At 41.7% G+C, this 19,476-nt stretch overlaps 1 protein-coding gene across 1 annotated transcript; it reads right to left on the bottom strand.

The window, feature by feature from the left end:
- Positions 1 to 436: 436 nt before the first annotated feature.
- On the bottom strand, positions 437 to 19,143 carry st3gal2 (ST3 beta-galactoside alpha-2,3-sialyltransferase 2). The gene is made up of 8 exons (XM_040034435.1): positions 19,081 to 19,143; positions 18,301 to 18,987; positions 11,802 to 11,861; positions 11,233 to 11,366; positions 9,384 to 9,563; positions 9,025 to 9,070; positions 8,011 to 8,130; positions 437 to 7,924 (listed from the first exon to the last, which is right to left on the bottom strand). Exons 1-8 carry the CDS (start codon positions 19,141 to 19,143, stop codon positions 7,751 to 7,753), a joined length of 1,464 nt encoding a protein of 487 aa, XP_039890369.1. The 3' UTR covers positions 437 to 7,750.
- Positions 19,144 to 19,476: the final 333 nt, after the last annotated feature.

Raw genomic sequence — 19,476 nt, 5'->3', positions numbered from 1 at the left:
GGATTTGAGATTGATCTAAACTCCAAGCACTGTTCATAAACTGTACGTAAAAGATGGCTGTAGCTTCCACGTCTCAGTGTCTAATGACCAGCAGGGGGCGACTCCTGTGGTTGTGTAGAAATCTGCAGGAAAACAGCCCTTTATGATTGAACAGTTGCTAATGTATGAGCTTCACATTCAAATCCAGCTCTCACTGGATTAAAAAAGATAAGAGTGTGACAGCCAAAACTCAAATTGAGGTTATCTCTTATAGTCTATTGATACTGACACAATCAGCTACTAAACAAAAATGTGACCCAATATGACCTGTTAAAAGAAGTGAGAGTTGCATACCTTGTACAAGCTTTTGTTGCTGACACTATATCAGCACTGATTTATTATCATTACAAATCCTTTGACCATTTGGCATCACAAAAAACAGCATCAGGCCTTAACCTCATCTTTCATGAAGCTTTTATTTGTACAATGCCATAAGATACAAAGAGTCTGTTCACATATCATACAGATGTTTGAGTGCAGTAAATACACATTGTCCTAAAGGTATTCCTACCAAGGAATGAGACATTAAAGCCGGACTAGACAATGACAAATCCATACAGCAATAACAGGAAACAGTCCACATGGAGAGGGCTTAACCCTCCAAACGTTAGTGTTTAAATATCTGACTACTCGTTTTGTTGTTGCGACAGATGCATTCACTAAGCAGCCTTTAAGCCTACTTTATAAGACTGGTGTTTTGTCTAGCTCACTGTAGAGTACTGGGACAACAGCTAACGGAGGTATGTATGAGTGTTGGCGTTACAATCCACAGAGACAGTCTGACATGGGCTGTCTGCAGCTCACTGACTGCTGCTGCTGCTAAAGAGCCGTTTCTGTTCAGTGCAGACCAGTGAACTGATGAGGAAGGAGCAGCTTGTGGCTGTTCCCACCTCAGCAGGCTGGCAGGAGGAGCCGGCGATGTAACGATGCCAACAGCCAGCACTGGCAGTGTTTTGATCATGATGTATTTGTTCCTACAAACTCTTTTTCAAACAGCCAGTGCAATGTCTGTCCCTACTGCACAAAGCTATTCTCCATTACTTCAGAGTGACACAGAGATTCCACCACAGCAAATGGAAAGAAACAGAACGAGGCGAATGAATTAAACTATTAATCCGGCACAGGTTATCTATCATTTACCTCTGCTAGACAACCACAAATTGATCCAATTTTATTTGTTCCTGTCAAATTAAGTAATGATTTAAGATTTTTTTTTTTTTTTTTGACAAAAACTCAAAATGCCTCATCTGTCCTCATACCAGTGCCTCTAAAGCTCATTTATTAACATGCTGCATCTTGTTTGTTTAATCATTAAAGACTAAAACCTGTCTATGGGAACATAGACTGTGTATAAAAGATGGGCATAGCTTCGGGTTTAAAGAGAGCGCCAATGGATAAATATGTTAAATCTGAATTCTCATCCAGCACATTTTTAAGTACCTTTATTGTGAGTCAATGGTCTTAACTGTTAGCTGAAAACATAATGTTAATTTTGCAAATTATGGTTCCAATTAGTTTCCAGAATAACGATGAAGCGGTGTTTATCTCCTGTGCAACGGACACGTGGTTAACCAACGAGCAGTGTCCACCAGATATGGCCTGCTCTCAAAACTGCTGGTTTCAAAAACGCTCATCTCATTCACTAACAAATGAGTGATGTCACAGTGGCTACTTCTTTCTTTTATAAACAGTCTTTGGGTTCCACCCCACCTGAATTTCCTCCACTGGTCCCGCTTCCAAACTGTATGTTCATATTAATGGGTAGAAAATACGTGGAGCACAAAGGGGTTCAGATTCCATCTTTCAGGGAAAAACAGTTTTCTTACTAAATGTGTAACACTAAAACAAAGCACTCAAAAGCACCAGTCTGCATTATGTTAGCTTGATTAGTTTTCGGTTCAGTGCCCGGCAACAATTTGCCGTATTGCTGCATGGGAGCCAAATCTCCTAATACATGTTGGTGAAAGCAGGTCAGTCCACAATTAAAATCATTATAACTCAAACATTAACCTACAGTTTGGTAGGTTTTGGTAGAGTTTTCTGATTTTCCCTTTAAAATTTCTGTATGTGACACTATAAACATTATTGTCCAGCTTCCTTTTTTTTTGCTGATCTGGTGTTATGAAATGGTCTTAGTTCCCTTCACTCATTCTTTTTGATTACCCCATAAACAATGCAGCCAATTAGTTTAATGTGCCTCTGTTTCTATCCACGAAAATGGAAAGTGTGGTAAACTCCCCGTGCAGCGTCACAAAGCTCGATAACATAGTTTCAGGCGATCAGTAATTGGGTGATGTTTGTGGCTTCACCGAGCAGCAGCACATGACACGTGAGACAAAACTGAGTAAAAATAGTCCTGGATGTATCGGGGACCTGGATTCCACTGACAGCATGAACAAATCAGCTGTTAGCACAGGGATGGTCGGGGTAGTCCGGTCTAAAATTATTGTATAATTGTATTAAATCAGTCCAGTTTAAACTCAGCATTTTCTGTAAGTCAGCCTCAGTAATCCACACAATCAAATTTCACAGCCTAGCACAAGCACACAAGCACACAAGCACAAATTTAACTGAAATGCTCTCAGTTGTTTCCTACAAAGTTACAACACAGAACCTAACCAGAAAACTGGTTCTCCAGGAGAAAAGAAAAATGAGTGTATTGGGTCAGAGAAAAGACCTACTTTAGGTTAGAAATACTACAGGGAACACTCAGATCTGTGTCATGTAGGTGGAGGGAAAAACTCCACACTAATCTAGGCTGGTACACCCGAAAGGGATCGCCCTGCCACTTATCTCTTTCTATCACGATGTTCAGGTCTACAGCTGTGAGCCAGGAAGCTGAAAAGTGTTTCGATGTCGGAACAAGGTCTGGTCTGTTTGTGGGGGGGTTACAGTTACGGTTTTTGATAGGAATGTGTTACACTGCTACCGGAGAGCAACATAAATAATGTCTGCATAAAAGCCACATTATCTCCAAAACAATTTACACATTCATTCTGAATGTGGCAGCTGACGATTTTAAGAAAACACCGAACCAGGCTCAAGTTCACCACAGAAGCAGTACAGTGATACGTCTAAGATTTTAGCTGTTTTGTTATCATCTGCATCTGCTGTTTTACACTCGCGGCGTGCTTCAAAACAGACAAGAACAGGACAGGTACCCGCAGAGTCGTGTAAAGCAGATTCAAGCTCTCTCTGTCTGCCGTCTATCTTGCCTCACGAGTATCTACCCTGTGTCCCAAAAAGAAGCAAAGGGCCCAATATGAATTCACCGCGAGTCACGCTGCATCACGAGTTTACATCCTCTCCCTCAGCCATCTTTAGAAAACAATGACAGTAAGGAGTGAACACCAGGGGACGTTTGTACCGTGACCAGAAGGCAGAAGAGCTTGTTTCATGAAGGTGTGTGCATGTACAGCTCAGAAGGCACAGTTCTCAGCCAGAAGATGTGCATGTGTGTGCTTTTGTGTGCACGTGTTTGTGGGAAAAAATGGCAAATGGTAGCAGGTGTGTGTTGCCGATGGAGCAGCTGTAGGCGAGAGGATGTCCAGCAGCAGGACAAGGCACGAAAGCATGAGTGTACACGTGTGTGTGTGTGTGTGTGTGTGTGTGTGTGTGTGTGTGTGTGTGTGTGTGTGTGTGTGTGTGTGTGTGTGAGAGAGAGAGAGAGAGAGAGATAAAGAGTGTCCAGAATCAGCCACAGCAACACCAAAACATCCTGTAAAATCTGTTATGTGCAAAGAAGAATAAAAACACTGAAATAAAGTACAATGACAATACAGTAATACACCAACGGAGCTCATATCAGAAGCACAGGCACAGCTTAAAGTGGACCTCTTATGCTCATTTCCAGCTCCATGTTTGTTGTGTTTTTATTCTTGGGCTCTCACAATAGCCTTTAATGATTTATAGCTCAAAGTAATCTTTATTTATCATATACTGGGTCTTCAGCTTGCCACTGAAAACAACCACTGTTGGCTCTTTTCCCTTTAAGCCAGCTTTCTTCTGATTAGCTGAGACGAACAAATTAGGCACAGACCCCCCATAACTGTCTGAAACTGGGTGATTAGAGCAGGCTGAAGCCTTTTTCACCTCAGTGCTTGAAATTTTGGCCATGTTTGATATGAGCATCCACTTCTGTAACAGTATATATATATATATGACAGAAAATTAGGTAAAGCATATGGGTACTCTTTAATCGTTCTCAGTAAGAATTATGGTTAAAGTACATGTAAAATGTAAAACAGCTAATAAGAACATACCTCAGTAATAATGTCAGGGGATGATATCCCCGAAGTTATAACAACAATCTCGGAGAGATGTGATTGTTCTCTCACACAGGTCTTATTTCACATGGATGAAGCAGGTGCTGCAGAAGTTGGCGCTCACAGTTCCTACGCAGCTTCTATTGACAAATCTTCATAACCATTTTTAGGGGGGTGTCAGATTTGGTATTTTAACTCAGCGCATGCCACATTATGAGTCACTAAATACACGCTGACTCATAAAGAAAAATATTCAAGCTGTACCTAGCACTTTTCTCACAGAGCAGCATGCTCTATGAGTCTGTCTGTGCTGTTTGCCCTGGGTTAAAATAGGAAGGCCGGATGTGGAAAAATGTGAGATGAAACAAAACAAAAAACATAAAAACACTGCTGGTGAATTTTGGGAGCCTCATAGAGCAACAGCGGCGACAGGGCCTGCAGAGGTTTTGTTTCTCTGTAAGCATATCCTGCAGATCTAACAGCCCAGCTCAATGCTTTTTCCTATTCGTAAAACATTAACAAAGCTGATTTAAACACAAAACAAAACAAAAAAAACCTAAAAGCCATCAGCAGAGAAAACCATTATATTACTACATTTTCTAATTTTAGATGTATGAAAACAGGACACGCTGCTCCATAATGTTGCCAGTGGTCAAAAACTCCACAGGATGCCTTTAACTCTGAATGTTGTTGGTTTCCTCATAAATATTTAATACTATTTTTGAAATATGTCAATTTGAAACTAAGTGTTTAGACCCTTTAAGTAATTTATGACTTACAGTTTGACAACTCACCACTGAATCGAGCCTGTGACTGACAGAAATATCAAAAAAATTTAAAAAAATGTTAAAAGGGGCCATTAATGCTCATTTTCTGTTGTGGTTTCTGCTTGATTAGCAGTTTAAAAAATGTTTTCAATAATTTACCTTATACTGGCCCTTTAAATAGCCACCCAGCATATCATCTAACTGAAACATTCTGGCCTCTTTGTTGTGATTGGCTGTCTTGCACCCTTGCCTTCTTATTGTAGGAAAGCCAGAGCTGTGGCTGACCATATAAGGAAATATGCACCAAACTGACATCAGATAGACACAAGAGCAGAAAAAAAACATTAAACTAAGCCTTTAGAACTGTGTAACATCTGGGATTAGAGCTCACAGCAGTTACTTTTATAGAAGCTTACCTTATTACTTGAAAATTTGGCAATATTTAATATGGGCATCCACATTTGTAACAGTATATATGAAAGAAAACAAAGAAAAGCACATAAAGTTTCAAAGCCACAGCTCTCAGTACAAATGCTGCGTTTACGATAATGATTCAAATCAGTATAACTGCATTAGGTGCGAGTGAAGAGCGAGTTGAGTTCACTCTGCCAGTTTTTCTTCATGTTTTACAGACCTGCGTAGGAATCCTGAGTACCTTTCATTTTCAGCCTCCACCTCTTTATGACCACATCTCCAAGGATGAACTTACAACCTCAGCTTAAACCAAATACTTTCGCCCATCTACCTCTGCTCTAGAAATGGTCTAGCAGCACATCCTAAACTATCATTTGCTTGTTTTCTTGTTAAAGACATATCAACTAACAATGGCGAATATCACAAGTAAATCACTACTACTTGATGGTGACAGAAACACTTTTTTTTCTGAGGTGATCCTGTAAATCCCTCAAATCAAACAAAGCTAAGCATGAACTCTGCGTTCTGCGGGGGGGGGGGGGGATGTCATCACGATGAAAACAACGGGACAGGATGTGCAGTTTTATGGCAGAGAGGTCAAGTGTAAGGCGACTGGTAGCTCCGCCCCCTCCAGACACAGCTGAAAGTTTTAATTGGTTGAAGAGGGACTGGAGCTAGTGGTTAATGATGCTGAGCTACTTATGAGTTAATAACTCTAATATCTGGTGGAGGTTTCTTTCACTCCATTAAATGGGCCTTAATTTGGGATGAAGTGCTCCGAACAGTTTCTAACTCCACTGAGGTGTGGGAGGTTGCCTGAAGTCTTAGCTTCTCCATCTTTTCCAAACCAGAGCGGTGAGTTTGAGTAGCACTGTGCAAGCGGCTGCACATAAACAGCAGCGACGCGACGCCTTCTTCTTTTTCTGCTTCTCATGCCGGCTTTGTCAGTCTGTTTCTACAAGCCCCAGCTCTTTGTTTTTAGTCCTCTTCTCCCAAATTAGACCTGGACAGACCACATGAGGATTAAACTCGGGGCCCAGACACCAGCATGCCTCCATCCAAACATAAAATCCCCGGAGATGGGCTTTTGGCCTCACCACAGTCAAAGCGTCATTCTCCCAGAACATTTCCTCTCCGAGTCTGAATGTGAATAAAGGCTGTAGCAGGGGCCTGTGGTTGTTGTGGCATTTAAAAGCAGGATGCGGTGCTAGTGCTGCAGTAATCTTTCTGAGTCAGAATGGCTGAAAGGCAAAAGTCTCCATTGTGCTTCTGTGGGTCAGCTGCATGGTGCTAATGCCTTGCTGAGACTGTAAGGACTCTGGGGACTTTAGAGGACAGTCATATGCTATAAACCTAGAGCAATCACGCACTGTCTTATAAGGAACCATTTTACAACCCATCACTGTCAGACAAAGTCCTTATAACACTGTCTTCTCCAGTAGAAACCACATAAATATGAGTTTACAGTGAAAATTGTCAAGATTTGAGAAGAACAACTGTTTATGAAGTGGCCTTTTAAGTTCTGGCGTCCTTTAAATGTCCAACATTACACTTTTGCGTCTGCAACCTCAGCCTTTTCTGAAGGTCTGTACCTAACAAGGGGAACAACAAACGATGTAGAACAACATTTCTCTAGACGCTGACCGTTCAGCTTCTGTCGTCTTTTTAGTACATATGATAGCGTGTCTCTGTTATTTATTGAGGATTAGGTTGTCATCCAAGGTGAATATTTCCTCTGGATTTAGTCCAAAAGTGGGACATGTTTTTCCTCTGTTTCCTTCTCCAGCATCCTCCACACTGCAAACAAAGTCAGTATTTATTGTCAATGGTTAGGTTTTCCTCCATGGGCCCTCATACCTGTGTTTGTACTGTCCTTTGCCTTGACTTTCAGTCCAAACGCAGCCCAGGTGAAATCCTGAGCCTTTTGCTTCTAATTTGAGGCTCAACTCCCACTTTTAGAGCAGCGAAAAGAGTCACGTTGGATCTACACAATAGTTGTTCGTAGCTACTTAACAGATGCGACCTGCAGCTCAACAGAGGGCATTCATTTAATATGAGGGGAAAGTGAACGGAGTAAAGTGTTGAGTACCAACTGTGATCACTTTGTCTCGTCTTCCGTAGCCATTTGGTTTTACTTCAGCTGAGAACCTAAACTTGTGCAGGCAAGTGAAAGCAAAAACATGATGTAAGCAGCCTGTTTAGTGTCTGTTTGCTGAACCAGCCCTCTAACACTAAACTTTAGATATATGCAGGATGGTTTGCTGGTTATTTTCCAGGAAAGACTGTGATTTTGCCGGCTTTGGCCAGCCGCTCAATGATCTGGGCTTCGTAGTCTGCGTCGTGGACGCCGGTCTTCCTGAATTCTCCAGAGTAGCGGTTCTGTTCCCAGTAGTGGTGCCAGTTTCCACGGCTGTCCGCACCGAAACCAAACACGTTCACCTAGAGGAGAGCAGAAAATAAAACAAGACATATGACACAAGTGCCACGTTGATGCAAACGCAGAGAGAGAAAGAAGAAGAACAGACCTCATCACAGACGTGCAGAGCAAAGAACAGCACTAGCATCCCAGTGGAGGGGTAGCGGCCATGATGTCTAGTCCAGTGGTCGTGGATGTATTTAAAGAATGCTGGGTTGAAGATCTGGACCTGGGTCATGGAGGGATATGTAGAGAAAGGGAAGATACCATAAGATAAAGTCTTATTTACTGTGAAATCAAAGCAAAAGTCCTACAAGAAAACTGTGGAATTTCTTGTTTATTTGAAAGTACCACCTCGGGCAGCGAGACCTGCAGACCTCTGCTTCAACTACAAAGCCACATCGTTCCAACTTGAGTAAAATTCAAGCTCATTCCTCATCAAAATGAAGGTTGTTAAACAGATGTTTGCACTTTAACACAGGGAAGATAACCCCGTGCATATTATAGACGCTGCATATTCCACCGGTCCCACAGAACAAGTTAAATTTTAATACTCCCTGCAGTTCTGATCACTGTGAAAGATTCAAGGACTTCTTAAGGGAATGAATGGTAATTAGAAATTTATCATCTACCTCTAGGTGATACTCAAGTCTGCAACAAACTGGGCTTAGAGAGGCTGCTTAGAACCCCATTTACTCCCCCACCCCACAGTGGGGGGCTAAGTCTTTTAAATCTATAATTTTGGGTCGGCCACAAAGATGCTGTAAAAAAAATTTTTTTAAATAAATTAAAACTGAGTCTCTGACCAGGCGAAGATATTTGCCAAGTCTTCACATGACAGGGATTAGTCTGAGTTTATTTATTTTCACGGATTAAAAATACCCAAAAACGAGCAGATTAGTGAAAACAAAGGAAGGGTTTATAATCTAACTGTAATCCTTCATCAACAATGGGAATGGGGCGAAACAGTTGTAGCAGACCAGGTTCCCTCTTTGTGTGTCTGTGTGTGTGTGTGTGTGTGTGTGTGTGTGTGTGTGTGTGTGTGTGTGTGTGTGTGTGTGTGTGTGTGTGTGTGTGTGTGAGAAAATGGCCAAAATTAATTGCACTCAATGAAAATACATACCTTGTCTTTATCTACTCGGAGGAACTGCTTCACTGGAGCGTAAGTACTGAGAGGGAGAGAGAGAAATTGATTGACTACATTCAATCAGCACTTTATGTGATTGCTGGAGCTATGAATTCTGGATGATTGACAGCTGGCAGATTGTTCCACCCCAAAAACTCTCTGGCTTCTCACATCTCCACTCCACGTGTCAGTGCATGTGTGTTAAGAAAATTTTATTTATTCCCCAAAAATACTCTTCCGTGTGTCTGTGTGCCCTGAAGTCAAATGGCAAGTTTCAACATCCCTGTGCTGCAAGCAGTATTTCACATGTCTTAATCCATGCTTATGCATATCTGCGTGCATGTGTCTCGTCTTACAATCGAATCTGGCCCGTGGACAGAGCGCTGGTGATCCAGACCAGATCCAGTGTTTTGAAGGGAACGAGCACGAAGCTGACGTTGGCTGCCAGGTTTTTGGCACTCTCTGGGTACATGAAGTGGTGAGTGGTGTGGCTGCCCGCGTCTTCCTCGTAGCCCACTGTGGGTGCCAGATTTATCCTAGGAGAGAGTGTGACGGGGGAACAGCGTGAGAGATGAACATCATCAGGTCACAGGCTGTTAGAAATTGGTGTGTGAGGCCTTGGGTTTTACCTCCAGCTGGACTCAAACTGGTGCCAAAGTACCTTCACATGGATTTAATTTCACACTGACTTGCCAAATTCCTGATGCAATTCCTGCTCATGTTGCTGGAATCAATTTCTTGAAGCATGACTTCATGACCTCATAGAGCTCAATATAGATACTAATTTTGGCTATTATGGGTCTATGACAGATATCATATATCGTATACAGATATCAGCTTGCGTGTTATTCAGCTATTTTGTAACTGATAAAATAAGTTTGAGAGCAAACAATACAGTTGTTTAAAATGTGCTTAACTTAAATAAAGTAAAAATAAAGCATGTCATAAAAGAAAATGGGCTCAATTTGTCACACTTTACAGCTGAGGTGATTTCAGTGTTTCAGTGTTTTGCTGCTGAATGCAGTTTGATTCAAGGTCACACAAACAAGTTCTTCACCTATAGACCGCTGTTCTCAGCGACTGTTTGTTTACTTGTTCTCTACATCATAGCACAGCTCCCATAGCAGTGAAAACACTTTACGTTTATCACAGTTACACTGTATCAAGTACACATATGCAGCGTATACAGTAATGTATATTATATGCAGGAAAATCAGTCAGACAGTAACTAATCGCTCAGCTGCGTTTAAGCCATTCATTGTATTTACAGTAGCTGTGACTCACTGTCTGGAGGAGTGATCCGTTTATGTAAACAGTTGGTTGCACTTGGAATTAAAAAGGTGGCTACTGACTTCACCTGACCATATGCCAGTGAACAAAACAGATGTTGTTCACACAGCAGGAGTTAAAAAGCATGCAGACAGGCGGTGGGTGGTGATAGTGAGGGGGACTTTTGTGGGTCAAGCTGGTTGAAAAACAAATGAAAATCAAAGCACAGCATTAAGAAATCGTAGCAGGAGATGGAAGTTGCAGGCTGCCCACACGGGTCTATTGAGAATGCAGCTCTAATGGATTCAATTGCCTATAGCAGGCAAAAACACATTATATCAGTCACTCCTGCTGAGTGTTTCATGGCACCGGCATGTGTCCTCGACACTAACCCGCGTGCAGTGCAGGAAACTACATATAGCTGTGCTCATGAGCTGGATTGTTTAAGAACAATCAGGCTTTGTGATCCGTCAATGCGGCTCGGAAACAGCTGGGGAGCAGACTGACACAAAAGGATTTATGTGCCTCTGTGCATGGGCGTGTGTGTGAGACAGAGACACAGCCTATAAGTTCAAATGTCTCGGGACACAAACGCTGGGATTACTTTTGCTATCGCACACATATCTGCTGTTTGCTTCTTTGTAAGTACACCTCCCCATCCTGTACACACATGCACACACAATCTAGATGGCTATGATGATGGAACTTTAATGGCACATACTGTGCGGAGTGAGAATACAGTGTAATCCCCACATAAACTCTTTTTTCTTCTTCCCTCCAGCTGTCTCCCTCCTCTCCTCTCCCTCCTTCACCTCCAAGCTTTGGTCTTACAGCATAATTTTACTTCTTCGAGTCGTGCTTTTATCTAATAGTGCCCTGCATCCACTCTGTTTTGTCTTGCTCTGCTCATCTATCCGTTGCAGCCGTCTCTCTCACCTCATAATGTAGTTGTGATCATCAATGGTTGCGCCATATCTGGCCCCGCGAAGGTTCCCGGAGTTCCCCACCACAGCGCAGCGCAGGCAGCGTCCCGGATCCCACGAGCCGTACGGCGACCTTCCGGGAATCACCTGTGATAAACAACCATGATTAAATCAAGCAGACTGGACCGAAGCTACGGAGGAAATTAAATACATCACAAAGACACATAAAACGACCTAACCTGCAGCTCAGACCTGACTGTGAAAATACATGCAGCTCTCAATATTGGGGTGAATTCTTTATGAGAATCTCCATGAAAAATACATGAACCACTTCAGCCCTAAGGGAGCCAGACTAAACCTACATCCTTGTGGGAAAGCACTTTAAGTGCTTTGAGAGTCCGAATATAAAAAAGTCATACGGACGCGCTGGAGAGGAATGAGCCAGGTTTGAGATAAACCAAATGTCAAATAAAGACAATCTGCTCCCCCTCCACTCAGTCTTTGGAAGGAAGTCTGAATTAATGACTTGGCTGATATGAAAGCACTACGGCAAAGGAAAGATGAATTAATAATATAAAATACCTGGAACAACCTCAGCAGCACCTGCTGGATGCTGTGGGGTTTAAACTGGGGCTGTAACATCTAGAGAGAGAACGAGAGAGAGAGAGATAGTTAGGATGTGTAGTTTCTCCTCTGCAGACAAATCATATCTGACAAGAGACTTTAAATTTAGTTACATTCTGTGTGCCCGTGTGCATGTGTATGCATGCACTCACCTGCATTCAAGAGAAAATAAGCAGATGCTTGTGCCTAAGTGTGTGCGTGTGTGTTTAGGTAACAGCTACGTGTCAGACTGACAGGATGCAGTCAGACTGTGGTCAAAGGAGCTGAGGCATTGCCGTCCACATGTCAAAAACAAGCGGAGTGAGAAAATCTTTTTAAAAAAGAAAAGAAAGCAAAGGTTGTTTCAGAGTAAATTATTAAAAAAAAAAAAAAGATTTGGTAAATGTAAAGGTGCACAGAAGAGAAAAAATAAGATCTAAACATAGCTCAGAGAAAGATGAAGAGAGGAGGAGAGTGATACAATAGGTCGCTCTTAAGCTAGCTGTCTGTCAGAGGATTAATGGATAAATAACACCATAAATGTGAAGCTACTGGTGTTTTACATTGAAAAAAAAACACCCTCAGATTAAGTTCCTGCCTTTGGCTACTGTGAAAATGGGTTTAATGCATTGTTCATCAGCTTGTCTGAAAACATGAATAATAATCTAAGCGCTTTAGCTTAAACAGAGTCCATTATAATTTTAATGAGGAAGGTCACTTAGAAAAAAAATAAAGCACGGCACCTCACAAAATTACCATACTTAAAAGCTCCACCATTTTACAGGGCACATTTGAAATGAGCACAGAAGTATCAGTCTACCCTCTGACCTGTGGGTGCTGACTTTTGAAGCTGTTTTAATGTGAAGCCTTAATAGCTTTTAAACCGGTGAACTTTAAAAAGCGCTTAAACCGTCTTGGCATGTTTGTCCTCATAATAAATTATGGCATTTCAACACATGAGACTATGGTAAGAGACCATGGGCGTGACTACTTCTTGAGTCCTTGAGCATGCAAACTAGTGCCATCTATAGGCGAAAAAAGTAACAGCAGCACCAGCAGAACAATCTGGTTGTCACCTGCCACATGTGAAAATATTAATTTCTTGGTAAATGATTTGATAAATTTCTCTTAATCAAATACTTAAAAACAAAAATCGCCCCTCCAAACACTAACCAGATTTCCATCAACCTCAGCTCTGCTTTGGTTTAATGCAGGGGCGGAGCGTGGGGGTGGCTTACTGGGCTTAAGCCCCGGGTGTTTCAAATGTCTGGCTCCGCCTCTGGTTTAATGGTAATTTTAAAATGTTAATCGCTTCCAGCATGTTAGCATTGTGACATTAGCATTTAGCTCAAAGCATTGCTGTGCCTAATTATAGCCTCTCAGTGTTGCTAGCATGGAGGCACCCTTCATTTTTAAAGCTTTAACTCACGAAATGCCCGTTTTTTAACTTATCCTTTAACTTCAAAGCTTTCTTGGGCAGGCACCAGTCGCTTTACATCAACAAGTGATCTTAAAGGGCATGAACTATATTGAAGCCACATGTTTACAGTTAAGAAAAAAAAAATTTTTTTGCTTTATTCACGTCAGTAAGAGTGTTTTTCATTTCTCTGGATCACGGTTTGAGTGCCCTTTTGTGGTATGATGATGCTTACCAACTAACAAACAGAAGTTGTCCAATTAAGAGGCAAAAAATAAATCCTGGCTCATTTGAGCATCTGCCAAACCACACAGGCAAATGTGCAATCATGCGTGAAAAGACAAAACAAGCACCTGCACAAATGTAAAAAAACAAACAAAACAACAACCCATAAACAAAGAATGCAGTTTATGGCATCCTATGGATATCCATCGGGGTATTGGCAGCTGAAGCATGGCTCCTCCTATCCATAACCATCTTTTCTCTGTCTCTCCCACACACAGCAATCTTCATTTTCACACTCCTTTGTCACCCCTTCCTTTGCACCCACCAGTGCCCTTAATTCGCTTCTTCCAACACAGATCTCAGTCTTCAAGATTTTCATTCATGCATCTTCTCTATCAGCCTTTTTGCCCGCATGTCTAACTCCTGCTCTTTAACTTCCCCTTTCCGCTCTCCCTTACTGCTGCTCCTCTTGTCTATCTTCATCTCCTTTTCTCTCTGGATTGCTTGTGCACGAGGCAGATCATAAGCCCTGATCAGAGTCCACTAATCTTTCTTTCACACCTTCTGACTTTGTCTCTCTTGCTGTTGCCTCTCTGCTATCGTGTCTTTGTCTCTGTTTTTCCAATCCTCCTTGATCCATCCATCCCTTTGCCTTCCTCGGTCTCTGACTGCATACACGATGCCAGAGCCAGCTTGGCATTCGATACCGCTGTTGTTCAGGGGCTACTAATTTTTGGCGTTTGTTTTCTGGCAGCATAGCTGGATGCTGTCGAGCTTCCTTCATGTCAGCCGTCTTCTGACTCCCAAAGTTTCCTGGCAACTGCATCCAAGGAACTCTAATTTTTCTTTTTCCATTGAAACAAGATTTCACTGCTGTTTCCAGAAGCCACATTAGATATTCAAAATTAGCCCTGTTATAAAATTAGAGACAGATGCCCAGTGTGCAAATTTTAAAAGAAATTGTAAAATTACCTTAAAAAGTACAATTACAACATTGGAGAGTTTGTGTCTACAGCAACAGACTGAAATGTTTAAAATGTTTCTTTCACTGCGTGCTTGCATTGTGCCTCTCCTGAGGCAGGAGTACACATTTGCACATTAGGTTTGATTGAAGAGGTCCAATCACGAATACGCATTAATCGCTTATTTTCATTTCTTTATAGCGCTGCTATTGGATTTGGGAATAAAAGAAAGTCGACCAATACAAAAACAAACAAATCAAATAACAAAGGAGAAGTAATTTTTTTCACTGGTTGCATCGGGTGCATAGACTTCCCATAACAAATCACTTTTGGACTGAAGAGGTTCTCTCAGAAGAAATAAAAGGAGGTAACTGACTAGGGAGCAGCTACACAGATGATCCTTACTGTGAATTGCTGAAGTCTGCCTCATAAAAGTCTTTACCAGGAAACAATGTCTTTTTCTGTTTTCTGATTCCCAAATGCAAGGACTGTAAGTCATCCTTTACATTACAGCGCTCAAAGATAAATACTAGCTCGAGACACAACAATATAAACAGCAGGCAAGACACTAGACAGCAAGCCATTATTACTCTTGAGGTCTGTGGCCATTCCTCTCTCCATTCTCCACCCAGCCATCCATTAATTCCTGTTAAGTTAAAATGGATGTATTGATTAGAGAGTGGAAATCTGCTGACTGCAGTGTGAGAGAATAAATATTGTGTAGTTGCTAAATAAGGCTTGCCTTTTAGGTTTGACGTCAATTTTTTTGAAAAAGTCAGAATTCAAGCATGACTCAATTAAAGACTCTGGACTATGTCTGTGATTGTAATTCTCAGCAAATTTCAAATTTCCGCACAACTAATTCCAGCAGTCCAACAATTCTTGACTGTGATATGCAGAGTTTCTCTTTTCAAACAGAAATAATATTCTAATTAAGTCCTAGTCAAGTTTTTATTCTCCGCAGTACCCTCTGCAGGAGAGGCCGCATGAATTTCAATGTAATTATTTACATGCCTTGTGATCACTCTGGGTAAATTGTTAAGCTTCATTCAGGGTGCTGTGACATTTTTCTACTCTAAATTTATGCAGACAACACGTAAACTGGCACTTTTCACTGTGTCTGCAGTAATTCAGAAACAAGGACAGCTGCCTGTCTACAACACTTATCTCTCCAAAGCCTGGTGAGTTGTCTTTGCCTTCATAGGAGGCTAATAAATATAATTTACATTATGTTCATTCTTACAACATTCTAAATTTAGAGAAAAATATGGAAACTCTCTATGAAGTTTCCAAATTTAAATGTTAAGGTATCTTAAGATAGGTAGAGTCCTCCCCATTAGCATTAGCAACAATTTTAACATATCTCCCAAAACTACACTCCAGACCTCAAGTTAAGAGGTCTTCAAGGTCAGGTGTTCATGGTGCCAAACAAACACACAAGGTATATGCTATATATTAAAAATCAAGCAATAACAGCATTACATACATGGTGTAACCAACACAAGTCGTTCATTAAAATGACTGCCTACAGTGGTCAAGCAGTGTGACTTATTGGAAGTCCATTAAAAGCTGCTGCTGGTCAGAGCAGATGATTACATTTCTGGACTAATTAAATTCAGAAACCACATTTAATATAATTAAATTAATATAATTTAATATAAATGTATTTTAGATCTGCCCATTCCTTTCCTATCCACTCTTCCCCCCCCCACGCCAGTTCATCACCACCCTGTTACAGTGTGACCTAATGACTTGGCAGCTGTTGGCCTGTGTTTGCAGTTTTTTGCCATTTCAGAGCTTAGCTGAGGATTCGGCTTTGAAATAAGAGTCTAACCCGGCCACTGAAGGACACTAAACTGGATGACACTTACTGCAGATGCACACAAACACATTTGCACTTAGATTTGAGTGGACATAGAGAGACAACGCATGTACGTAAATAGTTACAAACCAAACTAAAAGGAGGCATTTACATAATGATCCTTTAAGTGCTTCCTGTCTCTCACACTTGACTAAAAAAAAACCTCATTCTGGGGTTTGTTTATTTTTTTTTACACATTACTATAAAACATTTTAAGGAAAACCCAGAGGCCAACCTTGTTTATTTGTTCCACTTTTCCACAAATACCATCACATATGACTGGCAGGGATACTTGAGAAGCATGTAGGACTTGTAAGAAGGGGATTGGTTGGCTCAGAGATGAGGCAGGATGAGGAGGACAAGATTATTATGTGTTACTCCCCCTGTGTTAGTGTTCTATAAACTTATGTCTTCCATGTAACTTGCAGCTCCCCACGCTCTCTATATACATAAATAGAAAGTGCTTGATAGTGCTCCAGACAGTGGCACAAAGTTATTTTTGTGGACTGTGGTTCAGAGGAGAATGATGCTATATGCTGTAGTATAATACATGATCTCATTATTGTGTTTTGCTTTATGAAGTTAAGAACATTAAATCACCCAAACACAGTCTGCAGATTTAGAGTGAAGTATGCAAACCAGGTGTTTTACTCCAAAACAAGTAACTAAACCACATATACAAAAAAATGCGGCATAGCATTTATAAGTAGAACTTTAAATTTCTGATTTGGAAACTTCTACAATTTGCATGAACTTGTGGTAGCATGCACTGCATACCAATTTCCCTTCCAGTCAGGGACATCTGACCCTGGAACACTGAGATAAAGGGCTAAGAGCTCAGACAGGCGGTGGAGAACTTATTGCCCTTACTATTGCTGGATTTTTTCATGAATAATTATGAAAGTGAATTCAGATCCTGGCTTTAAATTATTTAATTGCTCACATGTAAATATACCAACAATCAAATGAAACCATTGTAAACATTATACGTCTACCTAATGAAGTTGTTTTAAAGACTGTATGACACTGAGGGTTTCTGCCAGGAAAACTGTGGCTGCTGTAACTGGTGGAGGGATAAGTCTGCATTTTAATGAACACAAGTGAACGAATAGCTGAAAAATGGACAAAGTATGACTTCATAACATTTCTTTCTGGTTCTTTATGACTACGTTTTTAAAAAACAATCATTTAAAGTATTTTTACATGTGTGAAAACAAGAACGGTATGCTAATAAGACACATTAACTAACTTAACAGCTGTAGCATTTGTTCTAGTGCAGTGGGAGATTTAGCTCTGGCAGGCACAAACCCTGCTAATATTAACATCACATTGTATCAATCACGTATGGACAAACTATTCTGTTTGTATGTTAATTATAAAGCCAGATACTTAACATAACAACAGGAAGCAGTGGAATCAACTACGCAGGCTGTGTTCAAAATTCAACTAAAAGTTCATTAATCTTAATCTTATATCTTGCATGTTTATTCTATAATGGTTTTACAAGGGATTATGTGCTGTCACTTAGAAGGGGGCAAACAAACTAACACGATAACACCTGTTAATCAGTGAGCTTTAGAAGAAATGCTAAGAAGATTTTGTTTACTTTGGAAATGCCATGCTGTCTCCAGCCTTCCAGTCTTTGTGCTAATCTGACACGCTCTTGGATAGAGCTTAATATTTACCGATTAGGAGCAATAAGTATATATGCAAAGAAGCTAAGCTATTAAACTCGTAGCATATTGAGGGCATAGGATCTTTGCTTTATTCGAATATTGAGAAAAAAAAACATCAAACAGAAGTCAGGAACAAAACAAACTTGCACATGTAATAATGCGTCACCACAGATTTACAAAGATGTAGGAGCCCTGGTTGTAGAGGTTATTAATTTTCCAGACTTTGAGATATGTCACAATAGTTTACTGCTTTAGCTGATGTGAAAAAAACAAAACAAAAGAAAAACACTCCAGACTGTTACTAACTTACATAACTTTAGAGATTAAAGTTACTTACCACCCACCAGTAGTAGACATCAGAGGGTAACTGCATGTTGTCTCTTGTCCAAACAGGAGAGATATCCGGGTCGTAGTTTTCATCGAACCAATCAGAAACTCCAGGATCCCCGACACAGCGCGGGCAGGCACACGTCTTCTGCTGTGGGGCATCAGGTGATGACAGGCGGTGCGCACCCATGTAGCTGGGCACGAGCTTCACACGCCGTGACTCTTCCCACCCGGGTGGTTCCAGGTAGTTGAATCCGACGCCCCCGCGAAGGGACACAGACAAGAATAGGGAAGTGAGAAAGATGAGAACCAAGGAGCCGAGGAGAACCCAGATTCTGCGGGAACATCTCACTCTGCCTCCTTTCTCTGCTCCACCTCCTACCCCAGTACTACCTCCACCTGTAACCATCCCTCCACTTAACCAAGGCCTGAGCTCTGAGATTCTGGGAGCTCCCCTGGATGCGCCCCCGCTCCAGGACCCCCAGCCCCAGCGTCTGTCCCGGTGCAGGGTGGAGGACGGTATGCGGCCCCCCCAAGGCCATGTCCCCACCCCTGAGCCTGCCACTGTCCCCAGCCCACAACTACCTCCTCCTCTTCCTCCTGTGCCTCCACTAAGCAACCACCACGGTCTGGTCACACTGACTGGGACGAGCCCCTGGCTGCCAGTATGGACCACACAATCACTCCCTTTATCGGTCTGTCAAAGACACGCACAAACACACACACACACACAAAAATACAAAGGATAGTGTCAGAGTCAATCTGTCTCACAGTCAAGCTGTTCGCTCACCGGAGCTCCTACGCTTTCTCTATGTCTCCCGCTGGATTCTCTCTCTAACTGCTCCACAGCCATGCACTTGTCTCACACACTGAAACGCCTGAACAGACACGAACACACACACACAGGAGTCGCTGCTGAATCACACACAACTGGAGCCAGACTGCTTCAGAGGTCCTTTGTTTTCAGTGTGAGGTGATCTCTCTTTCAGCTTCGAGTACAATCCCAGCGTATTTGCACCTTTGTATCTTTCGTCCACTCCCTCCTCTTTTGAACTTTATAACTTTCCCTTTCCTGGCTTCCTCTGTCTGGATCTCTGTCACTTTTCCCTGCCTCTTTTTATTTGATTAACTGCAGTATCCATCGTCAGTGAAATCCAACAGCTGGATGCGGCAGGTCTTTCTCGTT

The sequence above is a fragment of the Simochromis diagramma genome, unplaced genomic scaffold, assembly GCF_900408965.1.
Source record: "Simochromis diagramma unplaced genomic scaffold, fSimDia1.1 OVJJ01000333.1, whole genome shotgun sequence".
Classification (NCBI taxonomy): Eukaryota; Metazoa; Chordata; class Actinopteri; order Cichliformes; family Cichlidae; genus Simochromis; species Simochromis diagramma.
Note: the sequence above shows the minus strand (reverse complement) of the source record. Positions and strands in the feature narration are given on the sequence as shown.